Source organism: Dromaius novaehollandiae, chromosome Z, assembly GCF_036370855.1.
Source record: "Dromaius novaehollandiae isolate bDroNov1 chromosome Z, bDroNov1.hap1, whole genome shotgun sequence".
In the NCBI taxonomy this organism is placed as follows: domain Eukaryota; kingdom Metazoa; phylum Chordata; class Aves; order Casuariiformes; family Dromaiidae; genus Dromaius; species Dromaius novaehollandiae.
Window position 1 is genome coordinate 35,898,203 of NC_088132.1, and position 18,197 is coordinate 35,916,399.

Genomic DNA, 18,197 nt, shown 5'->3' on the forward strand with positions numbered 1-18,197 from the left:
CAACAACAACAAAATCTTGAAAACTTTGCCACAGCCTTATGCTACAGAAACTAAGCTTAATGGAGGGTGCTGTAAATTATGCTTCCATATCGGCGTTGCCTAGCTCTTCCACATGTAGAAGCATCACACATTGTCTTAATTCTACTCAAAATACAAAAAATTGAGCAGAATTAAGACATCAGCAGCTTTGCGCTGCAGTAAAACACCTACTGAGGAAAATAAATCAGTCTTTTCCATCAAGAACTATATTCCCACCTCACCCAGGACAGAGAAATTCAACTATTCTAAAGCAGGTAACTGTTTCATATCCATAACTGCAGTGAAGACTTCAAATAAAGGACAGTTTGGCACTTGGGCAGTAAAGAATTAAGTTTCTTCAAAAAAATCACACCAGTATGCCCTAAGAAATTCTCCCCCTTGTTATTTCAATAATTTATTCTATTCTGAGGCAAAACTGTATATACAGTAGATAATGCAACTATGATTTTAAGAACAGTACACAGCTCAAAAATTGATTACAAAGAAAAGTTTGACTTGCCATTTTATAGAAAAAGAGGCAAAAACTACTAAGGCATTGTGCTGAGAAGGGAAGAAAGCAAAGTCTTAAACTTAAAAAGGATGACTAACATTAGCTTTCTACATTTTCATGCCAATATTAAGTCAAACATCATTTGCATTCAGCCAAATGTTACTGTTAATCTTCAGAGATTATGTGCACCACAACTTCTGCTGAAAATAACAAGAGCTGCTGGTAAGCAATACTGTCCAAAATAGGCCTATGTACCTTTTCCTCACACTCCTTATTTTTGATAATCTACTCCACAACTCCACAAGATGACCCATTTCCCAGAGAACAGAAAATGCAGTTGAGTAAAAGCAGGAAGAAACAAGGAAAATTCTCTCCTGGGAATAAACTTACTTTCCATAAATGAAATACAGCCATCACTTTCTCATTTTCCTTTTAAATAAATACTCTTGGAATCTCATTTGAATGATCCACGTGACGCAGATTAATGCACGTATCTAATGAAAGGAAAAAAACTTCACTCATTCTGCCTTTTAATTCACATCTAAGAACTCAGTTTTATGGCATAAAACTTACTTTTTTTCTTATTTCTTTAAAGCTCATTAAAAAAAAAAATCACAAGTTGAGGACCTTGGGGGGGGGGGGGGGGGAAATCTATTTTTCCAGAGAAGGCTATGCAAACAGCAAATAATAGGACAGTCACAGGGACTATCAATTTGTTTAGAAGACTCTTCTAGTGTCACCTTGTCCCCAAATGATCTTTCTTGGGATATAAACCTTAGGAAAGGAGTTTGTGGAGAACAATTTGTGACATCTCTCCTCCAGCTGATATCTGCATAAAAATGGTAACTTTTTACTATCAAATTCAAGTGCCTCAAAAATTATGTATTTGGTATTGAGGAAGTATTTTTCCAAAAATAAATGCATGTCCAAAAGTGTTAGCATTCTTCCTTCTGTTACTAACTCTAGGTAGCATCAACACAAAATAAAAAAAGCAATATTTCATAAGAAACTCATGGCATTTTTGTGCACAGCTGTTGATTTATATAAGTGGACTTTACACTGCTAGGCAACATGATTAGTACACCAGAAAAGAAGATAAAAGTAGGTCAGTGATATAGGACAATGGGGTTCTTCAACTTCACTCCCCTCCCTGCCTCTAACTTGAAGCACAATGTCAATTCCTGAAATTCTGGAGCACTAAGTGACACTATAACAAGACACACAAGACAAGAATTATTGGATATTATCCATTCTTGATCTTTACACAAAATTCCTATGATATCTATAGAAATTTCACAGCTGCACAAAATAGAATAAGGTCTCCAGTAACCAAAGCTTTCAGGATTTGCTTTTCAATAAATATCACAAGCGTAAGAGAGACAGTAAACATTAACATTTTATTTGCTTTGAACATATAAAGGTTATAACTCTCTGAAACAATTCTTTTAGAGCCATCTTGTGGGGAAAACAAGCAATTTAAAACAATATATGTATTGTAATTAGTTTTCTACCAAAGAGATCAGTGTTCAGTATGACATCTTCTAGAATTCTTTTAAAAAAATAAATGTCACAGTTGCACTGTAAACTTTATATAATATTTTTAAGCCATTAGAACATGAAGAAAGTGCCTTTATGAACAGTCATGTGTTAAAAGTTTGGTTCCAGATAGAAAATATATATATCAACAAGTTACAGATGCTATTTTTCTGAACAATGCTTTTCAGTCAGATTCCATTCAGCCTCCACCCAACTGCAGTCTACAGAACTATGCATGTACCTAGAGAAGGTGAGGTTTGTTTCAGAGCTTGCCTGGCCATAAGATTATTAAATCTAACCATGAAAAAAAAGAAATCTAAATATAGTACTAGATTTGGTATTAAAAGCCGAAAAGCTTTTGTTCTTTAATTGCTTAGAGTTGGCAATTTATTTAAACCTTTGGTAATCTTCTGCTAGTTCTGAATGACTTTATACCAATCCTTTATATAGATCACAATAAAAAAAATTGTTGTTTAATATGTACGGCTAAGTTCAGCTTAACCGAAAATCATGATGCAGGCGTCAGCTACCTAAAGCAATCAAACATCAACTGCGGCTTTATTTATGAGTCTTGTCTACTGAAGAAGCAAAGCATTTAAATTTTACCCTAAAGAACAAAAATGCACAGAGTCCACATCTTATTCATTTTCAAATTATGTTCTATTAAAACAGTTTCATTTATGTAGATCATTAGAGCTTATCACATCACATTTATCCAATACATAGTTATCTTCTATTAATACAAAAGTACATAATACCACAATACATTTTTACAAAGTGTAAAATGAAGAGGTTTCACAGAAATATGCACTTTTTTGAGCTGTTACAATCAGTGGGTATAGAGTAGACTAGCAGGCACCTTTTTTTTTTTTTTTAATAAATAGGAGATCTGACAACAAAAGGGTCCTATGGTATTGATAGCTTTTGACAGCTCTGACTGAACAGAATACACCGGCACTGAGAAGTATAACCAAACAATTTTTGCTAAGGCAAGCACAAATATGTCAATTTTACATTTCTGCCAGAGTTTGTGTGAAAGAATGTGTTCATGTGCGCTTACAGCTTTCCTTCATCCTTAAAGATGACAACACAATTCTCTTCCACCATGTCCTCTTTAAACTTTGGAAAGGAGCCCCGACTCAGGGGCACTTGCCTTAATAAGATTTTGGATTTCTTTGAATTTTGGATGTTCTTTATCAGCTACCAGCTGCAGCAATATAGCCTCACTGGTAGTAACTATAATTCCAGTACGAGCAAGACGCTGCAAGAGAAAAGAGCAGAGAGAAAAATGTGAGATACTTGTAAGCGTGATGTGAGGGGGGGAAAAAGTCACTATTTTTAAAAAGATTTGCTACTAGTAAAACTATCATCAATTCCACTCCAGCACCTGTTAACAATGCCATTGATAAAACTAGGATGGAAACTGACTGTTCTATTTTATTATACTTTATGGTGGAAAAAGGCTGTCCTGGATTACAGAATAGGCCTCCTAGTTAGAATAAATTCTTTCCCCAAGACAGACATAATACCTAAGCTTTCAGAAGACCCACCCCCTCTTGTATTAGCATCCCTTCTCCCCTGTACACTCTTGAGGATAGCTTTCTTCACTCTCCTGCAGGAGATGTGAAAGGCCTGGCGAAAAAAAAATAGCCAAGTCCAAGGTAAAGGCATTAATCAAGAAATATAATTTTAACTGCATTTTTCTCAGAGCTTGTTATGTACGAGCATTTTGGTCTTTGGATTTATACAGCACACTAGTACCAATAATCTCAGAAGAGGGAGAGCACTCTCCTACAGACCTTGGATCATAATATTCCAACAACAGTTCCTTTTAAACCAACATCTCATTTCAGTCTAAGTAGCTCCCGAGTTAGTTGTTCTTAAAAACTACAGAATAGGCTCAACATAAAAAAAGCAAACTGAAACGTCTACTAGCTCTTATTTCGTAAGTGCGCAATTAAGCAGAGTTTTGTGTAGCTCAAGCATATTACACACTGCACAGTTTTCAGACTGTTAAGACTACAGTTGCTGCCTATATAGCAGAGTTATCCTTAAGTAAGGGCTGATCTCCTCCATCAGCTTCCCAGCAACCATACAGATGCTTAGTCAGTAAAGTTTTCCACAGATCCAGTTTTCCCTTCACTGTCCTCCACCAGCTGTACGTTCCACCAAATTTAATGCAGCTAGTGTCCTGAATGAGCCAAGGGAGAGGAAGAGGCAGAAAAATACAACAACATACACTTTCTCAGATTGCTTTGCATTGCAAGTACTACAGGAAGGAGATGCTCCAAACTTCCTAGGGCAGATGGAGATCACTGCTGCTTAATTGTTCGACTACACAGTAACCAATGAGGGAAAATTATTAATTTTTGGGAGTCACTACAGTTTATATAATGAATAAACCTAGTTTGGTTACTTTAAGTTAATGCTTCTTGCATGTGATGATGGCAGCAAGTTTTACAGTATTAAGTTGAAACAAAGCAATTTCCCCAGCTTTCCTAATCTGTACAATGACATTTAAAGCACATATGCATACAAAAGAAAAAAATTAAAATGAAACCTGACAATGTATTGAGCTGATCTTCTCTAGTAATACAGAATTTTGCTTTAACTATTACAGATGAGAATAAAACAGACTGTTAAAGAACACTGCCTTCTAAGAAATGCCAATTTCTTATAATTGTCTTTTCTTTTTTAATGATAATATGCCTATTCTTTAAGGGTAAAACTTACCACATCAAAATGCTAGCACTGATTCATACTCTACTTCTAAGAGGTATAATTTATTTAGTTCTGCAATTACTAAACACGAAAAGATACAAATACTATGAATACTGGAGGACTTTCATCAGTGCAAGTTTTCTTAGCACATCCCCTTTCAGACACAGGGAACAAACAAACATACATTGTGTCATCTGCATAGCAGGAAACAATTAGAACAAATGTGGATTAGTAAAGAAATCCACAGGAACAGAGCTGGCTCTACCTAAGACCAACCAGTGATAAAAGACAACTTTATCAGATAGGGCAGAGATCCAGAATGCCTACAGCTCTGACCAGCTGGGTTGAATTATCTTTGAAAATGGATTTTTTTTAAAAAAAAAAAAAAAAAAAAGCAAGTTTTTGTCTACTATTGTTTAAGCACACTACAGAGTCAGCATCTGCAGTCAGGCAGACCTGAAAGCTTCAGCTATCAATTAAACCGTACTTCCTAACATACCTGTTTAGAGATATGTTCTTCACCAGCACAGTAAGCACATATATCACAAATCAATGAATTTATCTGTATTTCACGAAGATAGCACTGTTAACACCAGAAATCTGAGGTGATCTGCCCAAAGTAATGTTCAAGATCTGTGACACATTTGGATGCTGAACTCTAGACTCTTGAACACTTGATCAACAGCAGATCTGAGAGCCTGCATATACAATTTAAAGAACTGCTACAATCATAAGCTAAATTATGTCCGAGAAAATTATGCCTTCAGCCTAACATTCAAAACATGGAAGGAGCTCAGATTTTGTTAAAAAGGCACACTGACTTTTTCTTTGCATACTTCTGCAGTGTTTTAGCCACTTTCCCCACTCATCCAAAGACATGCTACTTGAAGGAAAATACGGAGAACTGAGGGCAAATGTGGGGCCAGACAGGATGCACTTGAGGATGCTGAGGAAGCTGGTTGAAATCACTGCATGGTCGTTCTTTATCAGCCTTGAAAGGTCACTGTGACCCCCATTACTGGAAGAAGGCAAATATTACACCAATCTCTAAAAAAAAAACTTAAGAAGGATCCAGGGAACTACAGCCCAATGAGCTTTACATCAGTCCACCACGTACACAGCAAGCTCATGAAAGCCAGACATATGAATAAGAACGTGATTAGAAACTGACAGTATAGCTGTACATTTAGCCTAAACCAGGATTCTCCAATGCTTTGATGTTTTACCCACTTTATTAATATAAAGTATCACCATGGTCAATCAGGATCATTAATACTCTCTGTATATGTTTCCCTTTTTCTTCTGGTCTCCCACTCCCTAGTGTGCCCAGCTCTTACCTTCTCTAGCCTCAATTAAGTTGCCTAGATTACAGTTTTTGCAACTATCTATGTTTAAGATCAGTATCTTTTTGACTAGAGAGGAGGGGAAAAAAAAAGCAAAGGTAGTTATTCAGTACTTCAAGCTCTAAACTGATTTCTATGCTTGCAGACACAACATAGGTGATAATCAGACATACAAACACATACAGAACAAGCCAAATATTTCAGGGGGGTTTTTGTATTTATTTTGTCTACTACTACACTGCATTGACTTGGAAAGTCCATGATCTTTATCATTCTTGCACTCTGTGTTCATCATAATACATTATGGAACGGGCTACATTAAGCTTCCACTTAGTCATGGATTTTATCAAATGCTACAGGGTGAAGATTTTCCTTTAGCCCTGTCCTATTCACTAGAATCAGAAGAAATTAAAATTCTTCTCCGATTCTGAGTCATTTTATGCTGTTTTCATAGTTACTGTTGGTTTTAATTTCCAAATAATTCTTAGAAACTGGGACAAAAAACTGCAATACTTAATGCATATACCAATTTGATTTAAAATGATGGTGCCTGTAGGCAAGTTAGAGTGCACTATCATAAAATCATTTGCATGAATTTGTTACCACAAAGTTATAAATGTTTTTAAACTTTTGTTATATTTATCTCCACTTTTTCGACATTCAGACTAAGTTCATGGTGGTGGGGAAGTATTTGATGTAATTAAAGATTCTAGAGATTCAGCTTTAATTTGCACTAATAAGGAAGAAGAGAGGAAGGGACAGACATTCAAGATGGAGCTTTGAACAGAAACACTTGCAACATCCCATTATATTTCAAGGAATTTAGATAGAACAACAGAACAAATTATTCAAAACGAAAGCTCTGTAGAGCTTTTACTCTGTTGTACAGATAAAACTCCTTTAAAAATCCTAAAAAAACTAGTGTTTAGAATAACCTAGATTGCATAAGACAATCAGAACGAGGTTTACCTATTAAATCATAGTTTAAGGAGGAAAAATAAATCATTAAGCCTTCTCTATACTGCAAGCTATTCTGAGAATCACAGCATTCACCTCTTCAAGTCTACATTTGTCCACTTGTCACTGACCTTAGAACTTCCTTTTTAAGCTTATAATAAACATGGAAATTAACATTCAGATCCAAGGCAGAGAAAGACTTGATTAAGAAATACTACCTCAAGAGCAAACATCCTGTCCATCATGCTTCTTGATGAGGTGGCATCAGCTACAATATGAACTTCCAAACCTCTGCCAATCAATTCCAATGCCGTTTGCTGGATGCAGACATGAGTCTGCCAGGAAAGGGGAGGCAGAAATGACAACAGAAGCCATAATTATAAAACATAAGTAGCACAATCCCAAATTAAAGTACATAATTAATTAGGGTTGAAACATTTTTTCCAATCATGACATCACTAGTGACCTCAGTGTGGGTTTTAAATGCCAGCTGAATTTGAGACAGCAGCCTGTAGTTCATAATTCTCTAATTTCACATTTTGAGTAATCTTAGAGACAAATAGCACAATAAAGAATAATTTAACCTGTGGAACATATCTAAGCAATATAAATTTACTTTTTTATTACAGAAATCAATGCTTAGTGTTATTGTTGGCCAACATATATCATAAAACAGTACAAGAATGGCAAGGCACATACTTCTACTCCAAACAAGACAACACTGCGGACTCCAGGAATCTCTGCTAATGCTGCTTCTACTTCTGGCAATACCATTGAAAATTTTGTTTTTGGAAGTACAAGTTTAGCTCCTGTTAAATCAATTTCTTGTACGGTGCTGCCAAGACCTTTGGGATACTGTTCAGTTACAATAACTGGAATTCCTAAGAGCCGTGCACCTTGGAGCTGCAAGAGAAAAGTGCACAAAAAAATGAAAGAATAATAAAAGCATGGACATAGTTATCTGAAACCAAATAACCAGTAACTGGTTGTTGTATAAAATAATAATTTACATGCGTAATCAAAACTTCTACCACAAAAAAGCAATAAACATACCAGTCGTTGACCTACACTGATGATATCACCAAAGTATTTGATGGCAGGTCTGAATCGTTCTTGCATATCACAACAGAAAAACACAGTGCTTGAGGGTGTCAGGTTGCCCAAAGTAGTCATCTGAAAACAAAATAAAAGGGTTTTTTTTTTTTTTAATAGCAATAAAGACATTTTCAGAAAAGCAGAAGAATGAGAGTTTGCAAAGCATCTGTCAGGTAATGGATTTATTTCATTTTATTTTAAGTCAGAAACAGATGGAGAAAGGTTTTTCAAGACTGATTTGGGTATGCTTCTACAATCAAATGCATTGCCTTGATACTGAGCAGTATATTACAGTCATGAATAGGTAATCACAATTTTATTATGCAGGAGACATACACAAGTCAATTTAAACACACATGGAAATTTCTGGACTCTGAAAGGGGGGAGAGGCAGGGAAGCATTCTGCAGAGTACGTGTTGAAGATTTATTTTTAAAAATAAAAGAAATCTTGAAGTCCTATTAAAAAAAAGTCACCGAGAACTCAATTACATTCCTCAAATTCATTTTAAAATCTGCAACTCTGACACGAAAATCAGGATAAATCAGTCTTAAAGAAAAATCAGACTTCCACTTTATACATGGTTACGTATCTTATATAGAACTATTTTCAATAGTTTGAGTATTCAGTTCTTTGCTCTATGAGAATCTTTTAGCTCAAGATTGATGAAAGTCCAAAGGCTAAAACAAAAGCAGAGAAGCCTGCCAGTATTACTGCCACAAACTGAACAGAATACATATTAATGATAAAGACTATCTTCCCCAGTTTCCCTTGTACAGGCTACAGAATGGAGTGGGAGGGAGGCAAGAAAAAAGTGAACCAAGGGTTGTATTTCTGCACACTTTCAAAGAGTGCTTTGTATTTACAGGAAATTTGTATTACCTGTAGAAGCAAAAGGTAAGGCTCAAGAAGACTACAGGAAAAGAAAGCAACTACATACTATCCTTTAGCAATAAGGAAGCTCAGGAGAAATTACATCCATTGAGGAGCTTTTTGCAAGAGTGATAAATCAAATTGACTAAACTGCTTTTGGCAAGTAGCCATTAATTGTATACATCTCATTTTCTGGAAACTGAGGTTGAGATGTTTTTAACTAAAACAAAATTACTTTACCAGTAAAGTAGTATACCCTGAAAGAACATGGAATTGGGATTCCTTAAATTCTGTTCCTGTCTTTCATTCATTCATCATACGCCTCCAAGTCAGTCACTTGGAATCTCAATTTCAAATGCAGTAAGATCCATGCTAAGCCATACAGAATGGACTGTTCAAATTGTACAGGAAAATTATGTGCATCTATATAGGATTCTCTAAAGTTACAATGCACCCATTTTAAAAAAAGTATAACTGTAAATGGTATATTCCTGCATCTCAGATGCTATTACTAACAAAATTGTAAGTGTTCACAACTGCAGTTCAAGCCCTCATCTGTGAAATGGCAATACTATTATCACAAGCTTATGAAGGTAAAGTTATGAAGGTAAATTCAGTAGTGATTGTAAAGCAGATGTTCTAATAATGGATCTACTGGGGTCAAAGGAAAACAGAAGAGGATCAGAATAGATATTAGGGAAATCTTTTTCGCTAGGAGGGTAGAGCAGCACTGAAATAGGGTACCCAGAGTGGTGGTATCTCCATCCTTGTGGTATGAGATTTGGCTAGACAATGACAGAGCTGATTTGATTCAGTTTTGGCTTTGAACAGGGGCTGAGGCAGATGACCTCAAGATATCCCTTGCATCACTTACGTGATTCTATACTGAGTAATAAATGAGGCCTGGGACCAAGAATGTTTTGAAAATAAAATTAAATGTTGAGTGACTGCCTCATTCTTGAGCACCATTCATCTACATGCCTGAACGACACAGAAGTCAGCTGGAGGCAAGTACTAAAGTACAACCAAACACCACAGTGAGCACCCATCATAATACATTTTACCTCTGGCACTTGCTAGTATCAGAATATTCAGTCATGACATTTAACTTTCCTACTGCTCAGCAGCAAAAATAGAGTGATTGGAATAGACAATATTTATAAATGTGTCTCCTACTCAGGAAGTATGTCATTTTGTCTTGGCACTTTATGACAAGCAAAGACCATTATTTTCTCTATAATTCAATCCATCCCTTTAAAAGTTTTCTGAACTACAAACCATCATGGGACTGCAGAGTGATCTACATAGAGTCAATCCACTGCTTTAGTATACACCTTCCCACCCAATACAATGGACAACACTAACATCCTTAGCAGAGAAGCAAGTATGAATACACTAGAAAGGTTTTCAAGAAGCTGCCCTCATCTACCCCACGCTTATATGGAAGGAAACACTAAACCCAAGTATTCTTCACAGATATCTGGTCTGCCCCATTTTTAAAAATTTCTAGCGATACATAATTTACATAGCACCAATACAACCCATGCTACAGCCCTGCTGTCTTTACCTCAACGTTTTTTCTTACCCATAGCTCCTTTGCTGCAATTCAAGAACATTACTTCCAGTTCTATCCACAATGGATTTGAAAAACAGCAGCATTACCTTCCTCTTCCATGGGTACAACCATGCATAGCCCCCTTTTACGTATTTCAAGACTCACATCAGGTCTTCCTTTAGCCTTTCATTATTCTAAAGCATATCTAATACTTTCAATCTTTCCTTCTGCATCTCTGATCATTTCCATTGCTCTACTTGGGCTTCTTGCTCTTCTTTCAACTTGCAATCTGAAGTGGGTCACCCAGTACTACTTCTCTGCCTATACTTCGTACTAGTAAAGCTTCAAAGCACATTGTTGAATCCACAGGCTTTGCAGCCTCTATTCAGTGTACACTGACCAGTACACTACTTGCTCTTGTCATAATTAACGACAGCTTGACTCCTGAGGTCCATTATAACCACAAAACCTTGACTTGAACACTTCCTTAGCTTTTATGTGTGCGGTTGATTATTTCTACCTTAGTGTAGATCTGTGCTGTTTCCATTTTGAACTGCATCTTATGTCAGCTCATTTCTCCAACTTGTCAAGAAAATCCTGAATTCTATTCTCAAATGCTTGCAGCTCCTCCCAGCTTGGCACCTTCCTCAAAAACAGCACTTGCCCTAAATTTCAGTCATGACTTGTATGACTGAATACTTACAAATATCAGACTCAAAACAGATCTGATAGAAACCAATTCAACATTCTTCCATTTTGACAGTGAAACACTAAAGATAATTCTGATTAGCACTGTAACCAGTGAGCGTCCTTGTTACATACTTTCTCTGAATCTATAATCCCATTTGTTTGTGACAAATATCACAGGAAGTAGGAGCAAAAGCCTTACATCTGCTTTCCTCTATCATCGAGTTGATTTAACACGATCTGAATTTGCATACCCCAGTTTAATATCGGGGCAATTTTAAATAAAGTTGGACCGAGATTTTCTACAGAAAAGTTTTTACAAAGTCCAGCAAATATTTCTTTGTATTCGTTTTTATATTTACTTCCTACTGACTTGAAGTCTGCAACGAAAATCATGCAGCATAGTGCTAGAGTAAGAAGAAACTAGAAGAAATAGATGGCAAATTCAAAATTAACACTTGCTAGTGTCATTCTATTACTTGGAATAGCACATTTGGAAAAGTAAAGAACACAACAAAAAGTAGTTTAAAATTAAGTTTCACAAATGGTCGATAATGGATTCCATAAATCAATTCATAAGAACTATCACCTATGTATAGAGAAAAGCTTCTGTTAATCAGTTTTTAAATGTCATGTAATTCAACTACTCACTTTCCCTCAAATGCAGTCTTTGCTGTTCCATCTTTCACTGCTATACGAAGTTAAGGCCTTGACCCATCTTCACCTCTCGAGTCACTATGATGACAAAAAGCATTGCTGTTGCAAGAGCAGACCAGCAAAGCCTGCACTAGCCCAGTAAAAAATCCAGCAAGTAAGCCTAGGGTGGAGGCAAACCACAACTCCTGGCTGACATGCAAGCATGTATTCAATTTTACTTCAAGAATAAAGGCAGCCTGGGCAAGCAAGGATTGTGAGCCACAGCAGTCACTTGGTAGCTGCCAAAATCCACCCCAAATATAACATCTACTCAGCTACCATGCTATTAAATGAGTTAAATTAAAATAACAACCTAAAATACCCCCAAATTATATATACCTTTTTCATCTGTTTTATTTCATGCCCCCTCCATCCCTCTTATTTATTAGGCCTTTTTTCCTTTCAGCTGGAAGCAATCCACAGCAAAATTGGAAGAGGTATGTCCGATAAGGTAATCTGATGCAGCTCTTTTACCCAGCTAAAGAAGTCATCTCTAGGACCTTGTCCAGACCAGGATTTAAAGGTATGCTGTCACAAGTTACATACAGCTTTAAATCCTACTCTAGAAAAGGCCTAGGTGGGAAAGAACAGGTGGTTTTTTTTCAGGTCTATTTGATTTCTGCTAATTATTAATTATACAAAATGCAACTGTGATGAAGAACTGTAATTACAGAATTAATTTGACAGAAAATATTCATATATGCTAGTTCTTTATCTGTAGTTTCCTATTCGAACTTCAGGGAATCATTACACATACAAAATGCAATTTTCCCCCTGCTATTTGTGATGGATGAGAGTTGAAGCTGAGAAGTAGTCTCATGTGACATCACTAAGTCACCTTACTAACCTCTTGCCAAGGTTATCCACTAAAATGGCAGAATGGAGAACCTTGCAGCCTTCATATTTCAAAAACAGAATAAAAAGACAGCAATGAAAAAAGTGAAGTATAATATTTTCTGCTCCTTTATGTCCAGAAGGACATCTATAAAATTTGATTTTGCCTTGCTTTTCTCCTTTTGAATGACGAAAAATTGAAGCAATTCAGTTTAATGTAATTCACAGGAAAATAGGTTACAAATGTTTCAACTTAGGAAGATATTTCTTTTATGATAAGTCAAAATGCAGACTTACAGGCAAACCAGCATTTAAAAGTACAGATTTGGTTAGATTAAGCACGTCATGTTTGTATTAATATTAGATTCTTCATGAAAGTCAGAAGTGATCAAAATACTGCAGATTAAACATACACTAGTAAGGAATCTGGATTTGAAGGAATATATCTTCCAGTTTTTCCAGTCCTTCCCCTCCCCACCTAAGTTTTCAGGTACTGCTTTTAGAAACATTATGTTTAATTGCAGCAACAATATCAGAATTTACAACTGCGTTTTAAAAAGTTTAAGTAATGCAACTCACGCACGTAAAGCACTTGATTGGTATACTACAATCTGTACTTTAGAAAAAGGTCTTAAGTTCTTGAATTAATGTTATTTGTATTTCAGAAACATCTGAATGCAGCAATACCAGATATTTTAAAATAAAAAATCTGCATATAAGTAGTTTTAATTTATCTTTCAGCAGTAATTAAAGTATAATTCTCCAAGATGCTTTTCCAGGCAAGTAAGATGTGCATCAGACATTAAGCTTGCTTTAAAAAGAACCTGATGTAGAGGTAGCTTAAGTAATTATTTTAATAATTTCAACTTTTAACCAACGTATCTTAAGGTCACCAGTTTATAGAAGTAGGCTACGACTATTACTAAAGAGACATCACGTTGAAATTATGAAAATTACAGTGAAATATCCTCTTCCAGCCTGCCATATTTGGATGCTGCTAGAACTCCTCTAACTACATGGCCACAACAAGCATGCTTGTCTTTTCTTCTGATATCTCCAGTGTTTTCTTCCTTACTGTTCCTGTTCTCTAAAGGCTACAGCAATTACAGCAAAACACAATATTTTTAGCAGTACTATTTAATAGCATTTAGAGTTAATAGTATTTAGATTTAAAAGAGGCTAAAGCAGTCCTTCATGTTTTCCAGAGTATAAATATTATTCTGTTAAAAGTTTTAATACATGTAAACTCCATGAAGAGTAAACACCTTCCTTCTGTTAATGCTCAATCCCTCAAGCAATAAGCAAATACCAGCCTCACCAGCTAGAGCATGCCAAAGGAAGCCTGCCTCTTTGTTGCAAGTATATGGTTCAGAAGTTTTAAGATTAGTAGCCAAACAGATCATCAGGGTTTATTGTAACCTCATCAGTCCGCATAACACTGGATAGCGATTAAAACCTTGAGTTGCTGTTTTGTGCCAGTATAACTAAACAAATGTACATATTTGAGCACAGCACAAATGCCCAAATATGACTGGAGTAAAAACATCTAATACAAATGTCCCTGTACAGATCAAGCTTTAAACTGAACTGTGCAGAGTGGCTTTCAGAAGGAAACATACAGTGATTTCTCAGTGAGATTACAACCTCCCTGCACTGTAGAGACAGGAAATTGAAATATTCCAGTCAAACATCATTGCTGATATTTCTCGAGCTACTGCAACAAAATGTATACCTCTCCATACATAAGCCTACATAGAAAAGGAATCTAAATGGCAGAATGTTGTTCTAGTTCATGAACACTATCGTCCTATGGGTTAAGAAGTCATTTATAATTAAATACATACATATATTTTATAAAAAAACTCACAGAAAAAATATTCTAATTTGTCTACAAATACTGATGCTGCACCTTATTTCTAAAAGAAATATATTTTATAAATATGCAAGTCAAACCACAACTGTGCCTTTCACAAGACATTCAAAATGTTATTTCAACTGACAACATCACATTCAGAGTTGACAAACGTGTGTGATGCATAACTGCAGAAAAAAAAGCGTCAGGAAAAAAAGGCATACAATAGTGGCAATACATGAATTAAGGTATAGAAAGAAAATATAATCTTCCCCTTCAGTAATTCCCATATATCTTGTAGAATCTAAAGGTCTTAAGAAGTGCAGCTGTGACTGTATTAGACCAAGTGTTCTCAAATCAAGTGATCTCCAAGCACCTGCTGATGACTCAAGGAGAGCTGACTGACATCATTATGATGTCTCCACCTCATTCTCAGCTGCTGAAGCACATCAAAGAGGAACTAAAATAACATACAAGTACTATGCTTTTCTTATTAACAGTTGCCATTGTCACAGGATTGTAATAGGATCAGTGAAAGCAGCTAATCGATTAAATAGTTTATGTATTAAATTGTTCATCCTGAATCCCTGCATTCAGTTAAGGCTGTGTTACTGTGTGCACGCAAGAGAATGAGATATCTTTCAACATCCCAATGCTGACCTTTAACACCAAGATAGAGATCCTGCTACAAATGCCTGGGTTGCACTTGGTTTCAGTACAGATAGCAATCTGCAAAAGAGTCTTTGCAGAACAACGATCTGGATACAGAAATAAGAAACAAAGTTCTGACCTGCATCACTGATGCAGTATCAGACTATTTAAGCTCTATGTTTAGAATATTTAATTTACTTATCGTATCACTGAAACCAACCGTTTTTGCAAGTTGGGAAGACTATCCTTTCCAGTTTCTCTGGCTGGACCCCCATCCATTCTGTTTTCAACATACAAAGGGAGAAAACCTTTAAGCTAAATATGATTAGTGAGCAATGATAAGATGAATACTAAATGACAAAGTAAGTTACTACATGAGTTGGATGTTCCTAACCATCCTTTCCCTACATACCTACATATGGTTAAGAATTGGGGGGGGGGGGGGGGAACACTTCAAAAGGGTCTTTGACATAACAGTGCAAGTGAAAGAGCCATCTTGATAGCTTATGAGTTCAGGACACTATGACTGAGCAGAGTATACAAACAGCACAAACTAGGTCTTTTCTAGAAACGATGAGAAGGCTAGAAATATTTCAGTGTTTATGACATCGCTTTTCTAATATTAATAATTTTGGCTTGACAAAGTAAAACTTCTGACTTTAGACAACTGTTCTTAGTTAAAATGCTAACTTGGTAATTAAAAAAAAAAGTCTTGAAAGTTGGAGAAAGGAAAAAGAAGGCAATTTTGTTTTGAGTGCAACTATTACAGCATCGCCGGCATGAATCTCCAGTATGCCTAAAGAGGTATCTTAGTATGAAACACACGTACTGTATATGTCTGGCAGTCTGGTTTCCTGGTTTATAGCAAGAAAACTAGTGAGTTATGAATCTGTAAATCACAAAGAGCTTTTCTGTGCAAGAACGGATACAAGATCTTGGGGACCTACAACCTGTAGGAAAAAAGCTCTGGCAGAGCCCACTTGCAAGAGCAACGTTTGAGTTTGCAGTAGTAAACTCCCAGCAGCTCCACTCCACCTAATAACATCGTCCCTAGTTTAAACCGGGCAACGCCAGCAGCCTCTTTTAAAGAAGCAGTGCGTATTATTGTAGCCACTGTACGACTTCCTCTTTCAGTGGGTGAGAGCAGTGCCTGCCCCCTAGATAAGCCACCTGAAACGCGGCTTTCGGACACACGCGGTGCGGAGCGCAGCTGCCTCCCTCGCTCAGTGAAATCGCCGTTTCCTGACAGTCACAAAAAGCAGGTTTGCTGCGCCGCTGCCCCGCGGGGTCGCGTCTTCCCCGGCCCCCCTCACCCGGCACCGAAGCGTCCCCCAGGCGCCGCCCGGGCCGCTGCGCCCCTTCCCCCTCCCGGCGCTGCACCGGCGCCGCGGCCGGAGGGTCCCTCTCAGCCGGGACGGGGCGCCGCGAAGCCGCCCCCAACTCCGTGCGAGGCTGCGGCCGCCGCCGGCACCTGCGGGAGCTCTCACCTGGACCTGCAGCGGCACCAGGCGCACCTTGCAGCGCTCGCTGACCAGGAAGCCCTTGGGCAGGTCGATGTACTGGCTCCACTCCTCGGCGAAGAGCTGCACCACGAACTTGCGGTGCACGTCGATCTGGTCCCCGTAGAGGCTGAGGAACTTCTGGATGAGCAGCTCGTAGCCGGAGCCATGCGGCACGCTCGAGGGCCGCGCGAAGACCGAGAAGCAGAAGAGCACCGGCACGGAGCCGCTGCCCCCCGCCGGCGAGCAGCCCCCGCCGCCGGCCGGAGGAGCCGCCGCCTCCGCCGCCGCCATGTTCAGGGGCAGCCGAGCCAGCTCGCTGCAGCCGGCGCCGCCGCTCCTCCTCCTGCCGCCGCCTCCCCCCGGCCAGACGGGCGGCGCCGGCGGCCCCCAATCCCGGCTGCGGCTCCTCCTCCTCACCATGGGGCCTGGCCCTGCCGGGCGCGCCCGCCGGGGCGCCTTCGCCGGGCGGGCAGCGCCTCTCCGGCCGCCGCTCCGCCTCCTCCGGCGGCGAGTGCCTCCCCCTCAGCCGGGCGGAGGAGGAGGAGGAGGGGCCCTTCGCCCGAATTTCGGCCCATCGGAAGAGGCGGCGGGGGGGGCGGGCAGGTGGGGCGAGCCGCGCTCGCCGGTCCCGGGCGCTGCCGGCCGGAGCAGCGGGTCGGGGGCCTCGCCGTAGGCACAGCCGCCTGCGTCGGCCGCTGAAACACGCGGAGGTGCTCAAAGAACCCGCCGGGGGCGGCGGAGGGAGTCTGGGAGGGGAGGGCGGCGCGTCGTGGGGCCGAGGCGCCGCCGCCGGGGCTCCTGCCCGCGGGCCGGTCGGCGGGGTGCAGCCGTTACCGCCTCGCGCCAAAGCCGTAAAAACCAGTGCGGGAGGGCGCCGCGCCTTTTAAACAGGAGACTGGGTTGTTGCTCAGGTGCGCGCGTCATCGAGGACATACCGCACCCGCGGGCCTAACGGCCTTGCCTAACGGAAACGTCGTGGGCCCGAGGGGAGCATGGTGCTTCCCGGCCGCGTTTCAGCCCGAGTTGCGCCTTAGGTCTAGGTTGGGAGCAGTCACTCGCCCATCGCAGGAGACAGTTGTTGAGTTTAATACAACATTTTCTTCAGAAGTGCTGATTTCCAAGACACTAGACGTATCCAAGCTACTACGTGGCAGGGCTGTGACTCTGCAGTTAGGTTCGCAGATAAGCGAGGAGGAGATACGTATCTCCACGTATTGTCCTTCCCAACCTTGCGTTCTCTACAGAACTTCCACGTTCATCAACCAGTTTTTTTTGCCAGGAGTGAGAGGCCCACACAGCAGGTAGAAACACTGCCCAGCTTTTTGCTGTTATTTAGGAGATCTTCTGTTGCACTCTGCTGCGTTTGGG

General features: G+C 39.3%; 1 protein-coding gene and 1 long non-coding RNA gene across 2 annotated transcripts in view; one reads left to right on the top strand and one right to left on the bottom strand.

Moving 5' to 3' along the window:
* Positions 1–1,907: 1,907 nt before the first annotated feature.
* LOC135324967 (isochorismatase domain-containing protein 1) lies at positions 1,908–17,249 on the bottom strand. The gene is made up of 5 exons (XM_064502180.1): positions 16,815–17,249; positions 8,140–8,259; positions 7,786–7,989; positions 7,305–7,421; positions 1,908–3,326 (listed from the first exon to the last, which is right to left on the bottom strand). Exons 1-5 carry the CDS (start codon positions 17,247–17,249, stop codon positions 3,180–3,182), a joined length of 1,023 nt encoding a protein of 340 aa, XP_064358250.1. The 3' UTR covers positions 1,908–3,179.
* Positions 17,250–17,338: 89 nt separating this feature from the next.
* Positions 17,339–18,197, top strand: part of LOC135324968 (uncharacterized) — a 37,414-nt gene continuing 36,555 nt past the window's right edge. Inside the window, exon 1 of the long non-coding RNA XR_010386184.1 lies at positions 17,339–17,539. This is a non-coding gene — a long non-coding RNA (uncharacterized LOC135324968). The remainder of the gene's footprint in view (positions 17,540–18,197) is intronic.